Source organism: Staurois parvus, unplaced genomic scaffold (assembly GCF_062004578.1).
Source record: "Staurois parvus isolate SC_StPar_1 unplaced genomic scaffold, SC_StPar_1.0 ptg000186l, whole genome shotgun sequence".
Classification (NCBI taxonomy): Eukaryota; Metazoa; Chordata; class Amphibia; order Anura; family Ranidae; genus Staurois; species Staurois parvus.
In genome coordinates, this window is record NW_028317982.1 from 3,225,070 (window position 1) to 3,242,774 (window position 17,705).

Genomic DNA, 17,705 nt, shown 5'->3' on the forward strand with positions numbered 1-17,705 from the left:
TGAATACACTGAGTGCCAGGTTATGGGCACTTTGCTTGAGAATGTTTACACTGTCATTTATATCCACGCTGGTCATCATCCTATTGGTTGCTATCAGCCATATTGCATGATTCCCAGGAATGAATATTGGTGCCATTCTTGCCATCACGCATTGGGCTAGTCCCAAACCAGGCGCTTAAGACCAACCTAGAGATAGGTGGTCCACGGCTAACGGTGAGTGCACATCCATGTGGGGCACCGATTGAGCACAGAGGAGCACCTGTAATGTTTGCACGAAGTTCACCAATTAGTATCCAACACCCGGGCACCTTATTTTTCCGAATTGGGACTGAATGTTACAATTATTCACTTTGTATATGTGAAGCAATATTACTCATGTATTGTCAAATTTAATGCACTTAATTTATACGCGGTCCACATGGTATTTTGTTTGTTTTTGTGTTATTGGTTCACAAATTAGGACTGCAGCGTATACTTATCAAAGTTGCATGAATATCTATTCCTAAGCGCAACAGCACTATATTTTAATAAAAATACACAGACATAAAATTACAAAGCATGATTTTTCACAGCTTTTTAATGTAATATAAATCAGAAAAGTAGTACAATGTAATATACTGGTGCTTTGGTATCATCATAAATTGTACAGTGTTGATAACTATTTGGCTACTAAAATGCTTTTAGCTCTGAAAGGTTAACCTTATGTTCTTTCCTCAAGTGCTTGAACATGTGAGCTGACACTTTTACGCCCCATGCACACTGGCGTTTTCCCAGCTCTTCTAAACAGCTTTCTCCTGGCAGGAGAACAGCAGCCTAAAAAATGCAGCCTCAAAAACGCACCTAAAGCCATGTTTCTGAAAATGTTTATGCTTGTCATGTGCTTGATTGTTCAATTATTTCGTTGGCCAGAATATTAATTTATTCAGGTCACTGAAACGAGTGAACACTCAAGCACTTTACGTGCCTGGACTTAATGAGCGTTTAGACGTGTTTACATGCGGTTAAGCATGTTGGATGGTCCTCTCCTGAATGCACTGGCTTTGGCCTCTAAACGCCTGTAAGCACTTATGTGTGCATGGACACAGAGGCTAACATGAAATGGCGTTTAGAGGCAGGAAAAAAAGTCAAACACTCTTAAAAGGGCTGTTTTTGACACCCAGTGTGCATGGGACCTTAGATACAGCATTCAGGACTTTTTCCTAATGCATCACAATGCATGGCATTGGTGAGAACAGACACTATTGAACAGTATTATTCAATAACCAGTGCAGGTAACAAAGGGCCTAATTTACTAATGTATGAAGTGAGCTTCATACATACTAGGGGAGTACAACTGAGGGAATCAATGGTGGAGAAGGATCTGGGAGTTCTGGTAGGTCACAAGCTTAATAATGGAATGCAATGCCTAGGTGCGGCTTCTAAAGTGAGCAAAATCCTCTCTTGTATTAAAAGAGGTATAGACTCCAGAGAGAGATATCATATTACCCCGGTACAAATCATTAGTAAGACCTCATCTGGAATATGCAGTTCAGTTTTGGGCACCAATTCACAAAAAGAACATTGGGGAACTGGAGAAAGTACAGAGAAGGGCAACCAAACTGATAAGAGGCATGGAGGAGCTCAGCTATGGGGAAAGATTAGAGGAACTGAATTTATTCTCTCTTGAGAAGAGGAGATTAAGGGGGGATATGATCAACATGTATAAATTCATCAGTGGTTCATATAGTGAACTCGGTGTGGAGTTATTCACCCTGAGGTCATCACAGAGGACAAGGGGGCACTTTTTACGTTGGAGGAAAAGAAATTTAATTTCCAAACACGGAAAGGTTTCTTCACAGTGAGAGTTGTGAAAATGTGGAATAGACTCCCTCAAGAGTTGGTTCTGGCCAGCTCAATGGATTGCTTTAAAAAAGGCCTGGATTGTTTCTTGGATACACAGAATATAACTGGATACTAACATTTATAGGTAAAGTTGATCCAGGGAATATCCGATTGCCTCTCGGGGGATCAGAAAATAATTTTTTTCCCTGCAGGAGCAAATTGGATCATGCTTTGCTGGTTTTTTTGCCTTCCTCTGGATCAACTGTGGGTGTAGAATTATAACTTTTATTTTACTATGGTTGAACTGGATGGACTTTTGTCTTTTTTCAGGGAGACTAACTATGTAACTATGAGCTAAGGTAGAGTGAACTTGAGTGAGATGAAGTAATTCTGTTAACTTCAAACATCAAATCACGTGTTCTTTTTTTAGATTTTCCTGATTGGATGCTCAAAGTGAGCACAGGTTTACTTATAGGAGATCTAAAGTCACAACATACATAATCCTCTTATAACACCGGCATGGCAATAACCATACAAACAATAATTATTTTATGACAATCCAATATAGGTTAACTTGAAAAATGTCCTTTCATTCTGTAATTGCTGCTGGCCATCTCTTTCCACACCTTCCTGCATACTTTTTAATTTCTTATCTGCTGTTTACTTTCAATTTGTAACTACATACCCAGGGGAGTAACTAGAACCTTCAAGGTACTGGTGCAGAAACCATGAAGGGCCCCCCTGATCCCCGGCAGGGCCATTCCCTCTGAGCCGGCAGGAGAACCCCAATTTTTTTCTTAGGAGCCCCTTTGGGGGGCTTAGTGAGATATCAGGGGTCTAAACAGACCTCTGATGTTCCAATTTTGGAACAGAGAAAGTAGATTGAGAACACAGCCCTCAGAAGCACACAATGAATGGACAGAAATACATCTGTACAGAGCTTATTGTCCATTCATAAACTGAGGCATAGTAAGCACAGTTTATGATGTTTCAGTTATGAATGGACAGAGTCAGTGATTGATACTGATCACTGACTGTCCATTCAGAAAAAGGAAGGGGCCAGTAAATGACATATTTACCCAGTGCTGGGACAAGGTCATCCAGTGCCCAGGGCAAAGATACCAAACTGCACTTCCTCTCCCCTCCCCCATTATAGCAAGCTTAGGGGATCCCACCTCCAGCAGTAGAGTCATGGCAAGAACTGAGGCTGTGCATGGTGGGAGACCCCTGTGGCTGAGTGGAGCCATTTGACATTAGGCATATATATAGACCTCCTATGACTCAGAGGCTGCAAGTAGTCAGAATATACTGTACTTATTATATATGTAAAAGTGAAATCCTTGTGTATTAAGAATATTGGACAAGACCTGTATATGTTTTCTGTTTTTTGGACTGTTTGGTGAGTTGTAAAATAACAGAAGAAAGATGCACGTGTGTGTGTGTGTGTGTGTGGGGGGGGGGGGGTTAGTTAGCAAACCCCACACAGTTCTGATCTGACAGCACTCAGGTATATACAAGCTGGCAGCTGTGTATACAGATGCTGACAGGAAGGAGGAGCTGGAGGGAGAGAGAACTCCACCCCGTCTTCTCCTGGCTCTCTCCTCCACTCATGCACAATTCAGGACTCGACTGTGGCAGCTGTGCTCTCTCCCCCTCCTCCCTCCTTTCAGTGCAGCTCCTGTATTCCTGTGACGTCACTCAGCCGGTCCAGGATGGGGAATGATCCCGACTTTAAAGTCGGGATTCACCACAGAGTCTGGAGCGACACCTGGTTCAGCCTACCAGCGATCTGCTGAGAGCCTGAGCCAGCCGCTCCCTTCCCCTCCACAGCCCAGAGCTCCAGTGAGTGCATGGGGGGGGGGGGAGAGCAGAGAATTGTCTCTGCATAGGGCGAGTGTGAGAACAGCGGTCATGTGATTGCTGAGTTCTCATACAAGAGCCGGTCGGGGACAGATACAGCATCCATCTAGGTAAAAATAAATGGGCAAAAAAAATGAAACCCCGACTTCTTTTTTAAGCTCACTTTATAGTAAATTTGGCACAGGATAATTTCACATCAAGTCAAGCTGAGAAGAAACCATCTTTTTGCAGAACAGGGCCCCCATTTTGTAGGTGTCCTGTGTCCCCCATGTAATGTCACTTTAGGTTGGGGGGGGGGGGGGTGCAGTACATAAGTTTCCATAGCAGGCAACACACAAAGCGCACTTTCATTTTTCAAGTAAAAGTTTCCAATTTTCCCAGGAGTTTTGGAAGTCCAGTAATTCAACACAATCAACCAATGCCCTCAAGTACTGGCTGATGTCCCCAGTGTGTTAATTTGTTACTATGAGTCACTGAATTGCTCCCAGCATTAAAATGCATAGACAATGTAGCCAGCGAGCATGTAAAGAAGTAACAGGTTCACATGCATGGTTATACCAACATCTGAGAGTAGGAAATTACCTGCTAAGGATGTAATTTAAAAAAATTGCACATACGGGAAAAAAAATAGACATGGGAGTTGTAATTATTATTATTATACAGTATTTATAAAGCGCCAACAGTTCACTCAGCGCTGTACATTACAAAGGGGGAAAGAACATGTGACAGAACAATAACAATACAATGAAAACATGAGGGGATCGAGGGCCCTGCTCTTTCGAGCTTTCAATCTAGGAGGGAGGGGGATGGTGGCACAGGAGGAGAAAGCTGTGGGGGATGGAGTGGTAGGAAGAGTGGAGGAGGTCGGCAAGTTAGCAGGGAGTGGGGTAGGCTTCCCTGAAGAGGTGGGTTTTCAGGGTGCGCCTAAAGGAGAAAGTAGGTGAGTTCCAGAGGATGGGTGACACCCTGGAGAAGTCCTGGAGGCGGGCATGGGAGGAGGAGACCAGGGAACTAGAGAGAAGGAGGTCTTGTGAGGAGCGGAGTGTGCGTGCTGGGTGGTACTTGGATATTAGGTCGGAGATGTAGTACGAGGCAGTATGGTGGACGGCTTTGTACGTCAGTGTAAGGATTTTGAATTTGATCCGTTGCGCAATCGGAAGCCAGTGGAGGGATTGGCAGAGGGGGGTGGCGTAAAAGGAGCAGTTGGAAAGGTGAATGAGTCTGGCAGCCGTATTCAGGATCGAGTGAAGCAGGGATAGCCAGCGGCAAGGCAGGCCAGTAAGGAGGGAGTTGCAGTAATCGAGTCGTGATATGATGAGGGAGTGGATGAGCTGTTTAGTGGTTTCTGGGGTTAGGAACATGCATATTTTGGCGATGTTGCGGAGGTGGAGTCTGCATGAGTTTGTTAAAGATTGGACTTGGGGCTGGAAGGATAGGTTGGATTTCAGAATGACACCAAGTACTCTGGCCTGCGGGGTGGGTTTGATGGTGGCATTGTTGGACGTGATGGAGAAGTCAGTGGGGGGTGGGGTCCGGGTTGGGGGGAAGACAAGAAACTCGGTTTTGGAGAGGTTCAGTTTAAGGAAGTGGAGCGACATCCAGTCTGATATGTCGCTCAGTAGCTGTGTGATTCGGGCAGAGACTGAGGGGTGAGGTGGGGGGTTGAGAGATAGATTTGTGTGTCGTCGGCATAAAGGTGGTAGTTAAAGCCGTGAAAGTGTATGAGTTGGCCAAGGGAGGAGGTGTAGATGGAGAAGAGAAGGGGCCCGAGGATGGAGCCTTGAGGGACCGCAACAGAGAGGGGGAGTGAGGGGGAGGTGGTAGCATTATAGGTAACACTGAAAGAGCATTGTGACAGGTAGGATGAGAGCCAGGAGAGAGCAGAATCTCTGAGGCCGAGGGAGTGTAGTTTTTTGAGGAGGAGGGGGTGGTCGACTGTGTCGAAGGCCGCGGAGAGGTCAAGGAGTAGGAGCACTGAATAGTGGCCATTAACTTTGGCAGTAAGCAGGTCGTTGGAGAGTTTGTAATGCCTATGAAAGGTGTTGGCCTTGGACCCTTTGTTTCTTGGGTAATTTCTACAATAAAGCATTGTTGCCCAAATGCCAGGGGCATGAGAGGTGACTGATGTCCCATTTCTCTAGGTCAAAGTCACAAGATATTCTGCTGAGAGCAAGATAAAAACTTGTTTGTGGAATGAAACGTGTTTATGACATCTAGTAACCTCACATTAAGGGATAAAAACCTGTTTAAAGACATCTAGGTTAGAAATCTTTAAGTCTGGGGGAGATGAAAAGAGGTTTTGGGGTAGATGAGGAGCAAAAGTGTGACTTCTCAGATAACGAATATGGTGGTTGAACGTGACTCTGTTATCCTCGTGGAACCCTTCTGCTTACTCCTACTGTGGTGGGTGTGGCACCACCCACTATTGGACAGCTTACAGAAAATTGGTTTATAAGGCGGAGGTCCAGGCGAGATCAGTAGAAGCCCCCCCCCCCTAGTGGCCAGAGGAGGCTCTGACGCTGGAAGTTTTGCCAAGGCTATATGGGCTCATGGACTGGTTGTGCCTACGGCTTCTCCGTGACCCCCAGGGCAGTTTGGTTCCAATGGGATTTGTTCCTCCCAGCTTCTAACATAGCTTTAGTAATGTATTAATTCGATGCTGTGACGCTGTCAAATTATGTCTATTTCATGCTGTAATGCTCGCACTCTTACTGGTGTGTGTTATTATGCAGATTGCGATGACTATAACATATATCCTCCTGTGTGTTGTGTGATAATAAAAGTGGAGGTTTTGACAGTGCAAGAATATTGCAGTTGGATTTTGTTCTTGGAGTGCCTGGTGAATGCTATGATGTGCCTGGGCAGGTGTTCATTTGGTAGATGGTCTTTCACATGCGTAGAATATGTAATGGTTTAAATGCTGGTTAAAAGGTACCTACATGACTACATGTTGATTGTGAGCGTGTATATGACTTGTTTTTAGTGATTGCACCCAGTATCTCTATTACAGGAGTGGACTGTGATAGGCAAGAAATATACAATATAAAATACAGTAGTGCAAAAACATTTGTCATTCAAACTATATAATGATTGTAAACTATGGATCATCAGGGAGATTTATTAAATAAGGCAAAACTATTGTGCAAAGTGCTGCAACCTTTAGACACCAGTCAGCAATTGTCCTTTAATGATTTTTCACAATGTTTCTTAAACTGTGGTCCACTGACTACCAGGAAATTAGCATGCCCCAGGTGGTTCCTAGCCATCTTTCTATATTCTAGCCATTGTTAGTCATGGGTTGATTGACTGTTTACTTCTATGCCTTGCCTCTGACCTTTCTAAGAACGAAGTGTGGCTAATACTGCTTAGTGCAGTACAAATGCATATAACATCCACAGTATTATCTGTGACTTTATATAATGTAGCTTTGAGCTAGGAAACTTTGCGAACCATTGCTCTACACTAGTGGCCTCCAATCTGCAGGCCGTAAGCTAGATGCGGCCCTTTGCTTACTCTTGGGGCAGTATTACTTCCACCAACTACAACTGGGAACAACAATGGAACACTTATTCCTTCCACTGACACTAACGCTGGGGCACTATTCCTCCTTCCACTGACCACAGGTGCTATAAAAAAATAGAACACTGTTCTTCTCACTGATATCAAGGATGGAACACTATTCCTCACACTGATACTTACAATGGATCACTTATTCCTTCAACTGACACCAATGATGGGGCTCTATCCTCTTCCTACTGAACACAAGTGCTATGGATTTTTTTTCCCAATGACCACTAAGCCTGAGGCATTGTTTACTCACACTGAAGCTGAGGAATTTTCTTTTCCCACTGGCCAAGATCCTGCCTGGTAAAGTCTGAAGGACAGTAATATAGCCATTTGTTTAGAAGGTGTGGAGACCCCTGCTTTACACCAGTGAAAGGTGAATCTAGATTTTAATCTTTAGGTTATGACTATGGGTAATTTTTGGCCAATAGCAATAATTACAGTATCTTGGACCTAAAGCAGGAACATCACAAGTAGTCATGGACTCCTCTAGTTTGAACTATCATGTTTGGGCTACTTCCTAATTTAACGGGAATGACACCCTTCAGAAGTACCCACATTTTTACATTACAAAATATGATGTGACTGTAATGTATGTGCAATATATGCTTGATAACGAAGGTGTGATGGGATAGAATATTATACACACGACTAGTTTCTCTTTGCTGTTTATAGACCTGACTTGGCCTGGTTGTTGTCTCTCCATAACCTACTATACTAGGCAACATGACAATTTCTAAGTTATTAAAGTCTCTTCTGAACTACATATTAGTTACAGTTAGACACCTGAGTCACTGACTGGTTTCTTACAGTCTTAGAGATTCTTTGTTTGCTTCTGCCTACTTGAGACAATCACGCCTTCTGTTAAGTTACCCATAATAAAATAATAAATGAATCAATAAACAGACAAGGAGACTGAGAACTCTACACTGGCCACGGCAGGTTGTACACCTGGGCGCTGCAGAGATATCACCTGCAGATCCCCTGAGTGACAGACTGTCAAGTGGTTTAATTCTCCAGCATCCAAATTTGTAATATACTTTATGTTCTGAAAAGGGATATGATTCATATTTGCACAACCTTGGGTTCAAGACAGATCCCTGGGTTTTCCATTCAGGTCAAATTGTGAGCTATTGAGCAATGTGTTTGCAGTTTGCCACAAAAATTAGATAAATTATAATGCATTGCTTATGTCAGCTGAGTTGCAAATGCCAAACATTTAAAGGAATTTTTAACTCAGCCCCCTGCCCACAAAATGATGGTTTCACAGCAGCTATAAGTGTGTTTGGAGCTGATAGGGAGAGCTGACAATTCTGTGTCATGCCTGGTACACACCAAAAAAACTGAAGATCTCGGGAGGAGCTTGCTGAACGAACTATCTGATCCGATTAGTGCAGCGATCTCCCCACTGAGCTATTGAGTTCTGAGAGAGGGACTGCCCCTTCGCCAGAACACACCAGTCAGTGCACACAGCCATTGGCTGCCAGCACTGATGGGATGCTGGCTTTCCAGCATGGCTGTTGGACAGAAGCCATCCGGCTTCTGTCAGACAGGCTGGTGCACACACGGGCCGAATGTTGGCCTGTTTCTGTTGAACCTGCCAATACCGGCCAATATTTGGCCAATGTGTATGGGACTTAAGGAAAGACAAAAGGGTCTTTACTGTGCTATACTATGACTTGTAGTGGGCTTCATATACTTTGATACCCTGTTACATAACACCACACCTTACGTAAGGAATGCCCTGAGCCTGTAATTTAAGGGCTGCATAGCTTGCAACTGCATGAGCAAGATTTGTGAAACAACATGTGACTCAAATCTGGGCTCGTTTAATTATTACTAATTTTAGATAACGTGGCCCTGTAAGGCCTATTGCAGATTTTGTGAAAATTGAAGCATTTTTTAAAGAAATGGAAAATACTTTCAAATTTTATGTTTGATGGTACAGGACAATGTTATTTTGTTTTAATAGTTGCTTTTTACATGTGTTTCAGTGCATTTTTAAAATAAATAATTATTATTGTTATTATTAAAATACACCATTTATATAGCACCAACAGTTTGCACAGCATTTTACAAAGTAAGGGAGACAGTAGAGTTACAATACAATGCAAAAGTATTAGGAGAGCTCTGCTCCGGAGAGCTTACAATCTAAAGGGGAGGAGCAAATGAGACAAAAGGTAATAACTGTGGGGGAATAGGTTGATGGAGAAAGTCAAATTCCAATTATTAGGTAGAGGCTGGATTGGTTTCCCTAAAGAGATGAGTTTTTAAGGATCCCCTGAAAGCTGATGTACTAGGAGATAGCCGAATGGATTGGAGTAGGGAGTTCAAGAGGATGGGGGAGACTCTTGAGAAAACCTGGAGATGAGCACGGGAGGAAGAGATGAGGGAGGTAGAGAGCAGGAGGTCTTGGGAGGAGGGAATATTCTAAACTGGAGAGAATATTATTAGAGTGTTTCACTACATAACAACCTTCAAACCTGTTAGAGTTTGCATTTGAATATGAACAGAGCAGTAAGGGAGGGAAGTTATGGTGAGTATTTGGTGCTGAGTATTGGATGAGTTGAGTGACCCTGTTATTTTATCCTGTAGGGAAAAGATTAGTGTAATTTTATAGAAGGTTTGGCACAGATTATAAAATTATCATATGCAATGCATATTGAATTTATAATAATTAAAAGAAAAGGACAGAACAGAGCTGCCAATACACTGTCACCAAAGAGTAGGCAGTTAGTAATGGGAGTTGTAATTCAGAGTAGAGAGCCTCCACGTTCCTCAAGTACACCTCACAACTGATTTATGTATTCCATCTCCATACTGTTGTGATCAGTATGATTTGTGTGAGCTTTAGTATTCTCAATCTGTTCAACAGTCTTCTCTGTACTTGCATATTTCTCTGACTCTTTCAATGCCGAGGATGTTTTATTCATTTTGGAGAAAGCTTGGTCAATTTCGTTAAAAGTTTTGTTTTTCGTTTCAGGTAAAATGAAATAGAGGTAGAGAGCACCAGCCAAGGAGATCACAGCAAAGACCAAGAAACAGTAATTGTTCAATCCGTCCTATGGAGACACAAAATACGAGATACAGTAGGTAAGGTAGTATATTCTAGACCATGTATATATTTCACATATGTTTGTTGTAGTCCTGTGTTGGGCAGCCATACCTATATGGTGTACACTGCTTTAAGTACAATTTAGCAAAACAGCAGAAGCTTACAAGTAAACTACTGAGTATAGTAACTTTGTATTTACCAAAACTGGTGCACACAATCTGGTGCAGCTCTGCATAGTAACCAATCAGCTTCTAACTTCAGCTTGTTTAATTGCACTTTGAAAATAAACCTAGAAGCTGATTGGTTACTATGCACAGCTATACCAAATTCTGGGTGCACCAGTTTTAGTAAATTCCCCCCATATTCTGTTAGATATACAGTATATAGGGGATAATTCATTAAAGGCAAATAGGCTGTTCACCGTGCAAGGGAATTTGCAGTTTGCAATTGCAAGAGAGATTTTTTTTCTTTGCAAAGAATACCCAATCACCTGAATGGAAAGTAAAAAAAACCCAGCATTTTCGCTTGCACATGATTGGAAGATGGAAGTCAGCAGTGCTTTTTCTAATTCATTTTAGTCATTAAAAACTCAAAACCTTAATCATGTAAAGAAGAAAAATATTTTAAAAACTTTCCTCCCCCCTCCTTGAAAAGAAATTGCTCAATGTCCGAAGTCCTTCCCACTGGATTTTACTGTGACCACTAAACCAAAATTTCTCCAACTGTGGTGAGTGTGACCCATGGGGTACTTCTAGTAGGTCTAATAAGTATAAACAATATGTCAGTTTAAGTAAATTCAAGATACATATTTTAAAGCGGAACTTCAGTCTCTCAATCAACATTGACTACTTTTAATCCTTATAGTTACATAGTTAGTCTGGCTAAAAAAAGACAAAAGTTCATCCAGTTCAACTATTAAAAAAAAAAAAAGTTATAATCCTATACCCACAGTTGATCCAGAGGAAGGCAAAAAAACCAGCAAAGCATGATCCAATTTGCTCCTGCAGGGAAAAAGATTCCTTCCTGATCCTCCGAGAGGCAATCAGATATTCCCTGGATATCCTTATGCCGCAAGCATTAATAAATAAATAGGAAAGTAGATTATATTTACTTGTTTTAATCCCAGGAGTCTTCAGGAGGGGTTTTTTCAGCTAACCACACCCTCCTGCCTGAATGCATTAGCTAAGGGCAGACAGCTTCCAGGAAGTAAATGCTACATGAATCATCCACCCTTACTCAGGATGGCATGGCCAGAAATGCTAGGGGGTGTTTTTCAAAGTGATTTTCACAGCATAATAAAGCATGTAGGCATGGATGGATGTGTGAGTTAGTTTTGAATAATAAAAATGAATCAAATAGTGTTTTCGCTTTATAGTGCGAAGATGCAGTGTAGTTCCACTTTAAAGTGTTACTAAACCCACAACAGTAAAATCAGTCTGTATATGCAGTAAAGCATGCTTGTTATACTCAATGTAGAACCTAAGGAGTTAATACCCCGCATTGTGTAAAAAGGCTGTTTGATCCTTTCTTCTCTGCCCCTCCTCCTTTTGAAATGAACACCTGATACAGACTGAATCCATAGTCACATGCACATGCTCAGTTTTTTTTTAAACATAGGAGAGTGCATGTGATCAGCACAGGGCCAATCAGCACTGTCCAGACAGAGGGTCAGGGCATCCACATCCTGATAGAGCAGAAAGAAAAATCCTCCTGCTTTAACCAGTGTTCTGCTGAAGTCACAAGACTGCTCTAACTGCTGATGAGAAAAGGTATTTAGCAGTTTATATTTACTAAAATAATTGCGTTTCCATGTTGTGTGTACTGTGGGAGACCAGATATAGTGAATGCAGGGTCCTGGGTTTAGTAACACTTTAGTGCAATAAACATATATAGCAAATCTTAGTTTTTTTTTTTACTTATTTAAAGCGTCCAACACACAAACCTCCAAACGGAGGTTCATAGGGTAATTATCTGTTTTAAGAAAAGCAGCATCATTTTTTATTCACTATTGGTAAAAAGATACACCAAAGGAGGAGACCTTAATAATAACATGAAAATAAAAAAAAATATATTTTTTTCATTTTTTACTAGGTAATAAAAAGTTAAAATGAAAATCTATGAAATCTATCTATCTATCTATCTATCTATCTATCTATCTATCTATGAAATCTATCTATCTATCTATCTATCTATCTATCTATCTATCTATCTATCTATCTATCCTTTCGGACAATTCCTCATATCTTTGTTATGGCACCAATCCTTCTCTTTCTACTCCAAAAATATAAAACAAATTGATATTAAAACGAAACACAATTTGACCCCATCACCTGCCTGCTAACAATTTTACTATTGTAAAATAAATTTGGCAGAGAGAATGGCAAACATTAGATTAAATAATCACAGAGGTCATTAGCACAGTGTCTTGAGACAATAATTAACATGACAGCGCCTCGAGGAATCTTTCAAACAATTCTATGCAATACATAAATATCAAATAAATTGCTCTTGCACACAGGGTCACAAGTGTTACTAGGAGGTTATGGAAGGACATAAATGTTTATTGCCTAGGGCTCAAAGTGTACTCTTGGAACAATGACAAATCCTACAAGCATTTGGATTGTAAATATTGCACAGCTTTTACTGGTAGCCTTTTCATTATCAGATAACAGAGATACCATATGTATTGTATGGGTTCTCCATGTAAAGCAGTGCATATATGCATGGATCCCTGCTGAGGAATACAAAGTGTAAAGCATTGTAACAAAAAGTAGACAATCACAAATAAGTTTGTTATGGTCTGGTCAGAAAAAGCTAACATTTCTTTGATTTTTTTTTTAAGGTTGATCTCTGAGCTGTAAGTTCATTGTGTTATTTACAGTGCTCAGTATAAATGAGTACACCCCTTTTGAAAAGTAAGAATTTAATCAAGATCTCAAGAAACACAAGAACAATTTCCAAAATGTTGATAAAACTGAGTTTTATAGAACATTTGTTTAGCTCATTGGCAGGGGTGGACTGACAACTCATGGGGCCCCCGGGCAATAGGGGATCATGGGGCCCCTGTGTCCTCACCCAAGCTCAAACCACACCCAAAAAAGCCTATGAAAGGTGCCAGGGGTATCTCATGGGGCCCCCTACTGACCCCGGGCCCTCAGGCAGTGCCCGAGTTCCCAAATGGTCAGTCCGCCTCTGCTCATTGCATGAAAGTAAAGTTAATAATATAACGTAGATTTACAAAATCTTCAGTTTTACTCAAACTAGTTGATGCAAAAATGAATACACCCCATAACAAAAATTACTACATATAGTGTTTTGTATGACCTCCAGGATTTGTAAGGGCAGCACCAAGTCTTCTAGGCATGGAATAAATAATTTGGCGACATATTGCAACATCTATCTTTTTCCATTCTTCAAGAACAACCTCTTTTAGAGGCTGGATGCAGAGTGATGCTCATTTTGTCTCTTCAGAATTCCCCATAGGTGTTCGATTGGGTTCAGATCAGGAGACATACTTGGCCACTGAATCGCTTTCACCCTGTTCTTCTTCAGAAATGCAACGGTGGTCTTAGATGTGTGTTTTGGATCATTGTCTTGTTGGAAAAGTGCACGATGACCAAGGTACGGAGTGATGGAAACATCTAATCTTTCAATATAGAGCAGTACATCTGTGAATTCATGATACCATCAATGAAATGCAGCTCCCTGACACCACCAGCACTCATGAAGCCCCACAGAAGGCCACTGCCACCACGTTTCCTTGTAGGCACAATGCATTTTTCCTTGTACTCATCCCCTTTGCGACGCCATACAGTTTTGAAGCCATCAGTTCCAAAGCAGTCCCAGTAGTCTTCATTTTCAGCATGGGCCCTGGCAAATTCTAGGCGGGCTTTTTTGTGCATGAGCTTTAGTAGAGGTTTCCTTTGTGGACAACACCCATCCATGCCATTTCAATGCACTCTATTCCATATTATGTCACGGGAAACAATCCCCCAGTTTGCCTTTCTACTTCTTTAGCTAACTGCAGTGAACTTACATGGCGATTTTCTTCAACCTTTCTTAACAGAAGACGCTCCTGTCAAGGTGTAAACTTCCGTGGATGACCTGGACTCCTCTGTGAGATGGTTGCAGTTCCATCTTTGTTAAATGTTTGTATCACTTTTGCTACAGTATTCTGACTGATAAGTAAAGCTTTGCTGATCTTCTTGTAGCCTTCACCTTTCTTATGTAAAGACATTATTTTTTTTCTCAGGCTTTGTGACATTTCTCTTCAATATGGTGCCATTGCTGACAGCATTAATGATGGGAAGGGGTTTTCTTTCTTCATAAAAGGTTATGTAGGCAGGCGAGGAGAGGAATGAAGGAGATGGGTCAGCACAGACAGTAAATGTAGTAAATTTTTCTAGCAAATTTAAAGGCACATTGCAAATAAAAAAGATTTAAAGGCATGTAGGCCTTTTAAATATTTGATTTTTCAGTGTTTTTACTTGCATGGGTTACTTTAGAGAATGTTTAAGGTCTTCTGAAGAGCAATGGGCTTCTCTTATTAGCTTCCTTTTGGCCTGTTAGCTGTTTTGTTGCATCTGTTAAACAAGTGCAAAACGTATCTGGTTATCGTGCCAGAAATCTTGTTATTTGAAAACGTACTGTGATCTCTGCCTGTGATGCATTATTATCAGTTGGAACTGTTCCCTGCTTTCTCTGTGGATGTTTATACTCCAGTCATGCTCTTGGACAATCATGTTTTGACTTTTGACACATTTCATGAAACACAACAAATGCCAAGGTCTGTTCCCAACACCTATATGAACTAAGGTAGCCACTTGGATAAGCCATTTGAATATCAACATTACAAAATGAGTCTAGTTGAATGTGACTCTTTTACAAACTTGACACCTTGTTACTAGAGATGAGCGAAGAAATGAAAAATTCGATTCGACTGATTCGGCGAATTCGTGGACAATATTCGATTCGAGTCGAATAAATTCGCTGTGAATTTAACTTAAAAAAGGGTGTTTCTAGGCTTCAGAGAGACTTAATATTAGTGCAGAACACTGTACCTTTAATTTAAATGCCCTTGGAGTCTGCTGGGGAAGAGAAATAATACTGTCAGTCAGTATGACATGCAGATGAGTGCCGTCGATCTTAGAATCACCGCACACTTCACTCATTTGGGCAGTCACGGGGCCAAAACCAGAGTGTGGAGCCACAGTGTGGCGGTGGAGGCAGCAGCAATGGGAGGCCATACAGCACCCTATGACAAAAATGGAAACCACCAGCAGTGTGAGGAGACCTGAAAGTGGCACATGGCAGAGTGTGGCGATAGAGACAGCAGCAATGGGAGGCCGTACAGGGACCCATGACACACTCTGGACCTGGCAGCAGCATGAGGAGGCGGTACAGGGGCCCATGACAGATTACGGGCCTGGCAGCAGCATGAGGAGTCGGTACAGGGGCCCATGGCAGATTACGGGCCTGGCAGCAGCAATGGGAGGCCGTACAGGGACCCATGACACACTCTGGACCTGGCAGCAGCATGGGGAGGCGGTACAGGGGCCCATGACAGATTACGGGCCTGGCAGCAGCATGAGGAGTCGGTACGGGGGCCCATGACACACTCTGGACCTGGCAGCAGCATGAGGAGGCGGTACAGGGGCGCATGACAGATTACGAGCCTGGCAGCAGCAACTTGGACAGGAGGACGTTCAGCTTCTGCACCGTCGGGTGCGTGCTCGCAAACTGTTGTCTCTTGGAAACGGATTCCAAGAAAGACTGCTGACGGAATCCGTGAAGAGGAGTAGCAGGAGAAGGAGCATCTGAACGAGCGGAATATGCCAACAAGCGACAACAGTGGCCCATGACAGATTACGGGCCTGGCAGCAGCATGAGGAGTCGGTACGGGGGCCCATGGCAGATTACGGGCCTGGCAGCAGCTATGGGAGGCCCGTAATCTGCCAGCACCCTATGACAAAAAATGGAACCCACCAGCAGTGTGAGGAGACCTGAAAGTGGCACATGGCAGAGTGTGGCGATGGAGACAGCAGCAATGGGAGGCCGTACAGGGACCCATGAGAGACTCTGGACCTGGCAGCAGCATGAGGAGGCGGTATAGGGGCCCATGGCAGATTAGGGGCCTGGCAGCAGCTATGGGAGGCCCGTAATCTGCCAGCACCCTATGACAAAAAATGGAACACACCAGCAGTGTGAGGAGACCTGAAAGTGGCACATGGCAGAGTGTGGCGATGGAGGCAGCAGCAATGGGAGGCCGTACAGGGACCCATGAGAGACTCTGGACTTGGCAGCAGCATGAGGAGGCGGTATAGGGGCCTATGGCAGATTAGGGGCCTGGCAGCAGCTATGGGAGGCCCGTAATCTGCCAGCACCCTATGACAAAAAATGGAACACACCAGCAGTGTGAGGAGACCTGAAAGTGGCACATGTTTGGGGCATGATTCATGGCGGATTTAGTCAGTTGTGTCAGGAACTGGTGGTTTGAAATCCAGACTAATCCACGCCTGATTCATTTTCACAAACGTGAGTCTCTCCACACTTTGGGTGGACAGTCGTGTCCTCCGCGGAGTTGCAATACCTCCTGCCGCACTAAACACGCGCTCCGATGCCACGCTACTGGCCGGGCATGACAGCCTTTCAAGGGCAAATTCAGCTAGTTGGGGCCAAAGGTCAAGTTTCGTTGCCCAGTAGTCAAGGGGATTGTCTACCTCGGTTGGCAGGGTGCTGTCCAAGTAGGCCTAAGCCTGTTGTTTGAGGTCCTGCTCCAGGTCCACCTGATGCTGCTGCTGCTGCTGCGGCTGGTTAGTAGTTTCCTCACTGCGCTGGTGAAGAAAGCTACTCATCATCGACTGCAGACTGAGGCAGCCGCTGCTGGTGGAGCTGCCACTGCTCCTACCACCCCACCCCTCCCCTGCTGCCATGGCAGCGGAACACGAGCGCACAGGGCCCACAGTGTCTGAGGATGGACGTTGGCGCAGACAGGCAGAGACCAGCTGACTACATAGGTGTTTTTTATAGTACGTTATTTTGGCCTCCCTCTCAGCAGGTGTGAAAAAGGCCACCATTTTTGAACGGTAGCGAGGGTCCAACAAGGTGGACAGCCAAAAGTCATCCCTCTGTCTGATGGTTATTATTCGGCTGTCGCTACGCAAGCAACCGAGCATGCTATGGGCCATTTGTGCCAAGGAATGCGAGGGACTCCCTGCCTCCATCTCCACAGCATACTGCCACGGTGCGTCTAGGTCCTCTGTCTCCTCTTCCTCCTCCTCTACCAGATGCTCCTGCTCCTCCACTCCTGTCCGCTGAGTGGAAAAACCACCCATTTCACTCAATAATTCCTGAGCACCAATGTCCTCCTCTACCTCCTCCTCTTCTTCCAGTCCTGCCCCCACAG

The 17,705-nt window shown here is 43.3% G+C and overlaps 1 protein-coding gene across 1 annotated transcript in view; it reads right to left on the reverse strand.

The window, feature by feature from the left end:
- Positions 1-3,766: 3,766 nt before the first annotated feature.
- SLC2A9 (solute carrier family 2 member 9) overlaps positions 3,767-17,705 on the reverse strand; it is a 424,638-nt gene continuing 410,699 nt past the window's right edge. The window contains exon 13 of the mRNA XM_089677407.1: positions 3,767-10,307. Within this exon, the coding sequence (XP_089533533.1) occupies positions 10,035-10,307 (273 nt within the window). The 3' untranslated portion in view covers positions 3,767-10,034. The remainder of the gene's footprint in view (positions 10,308-17,705) is intronic.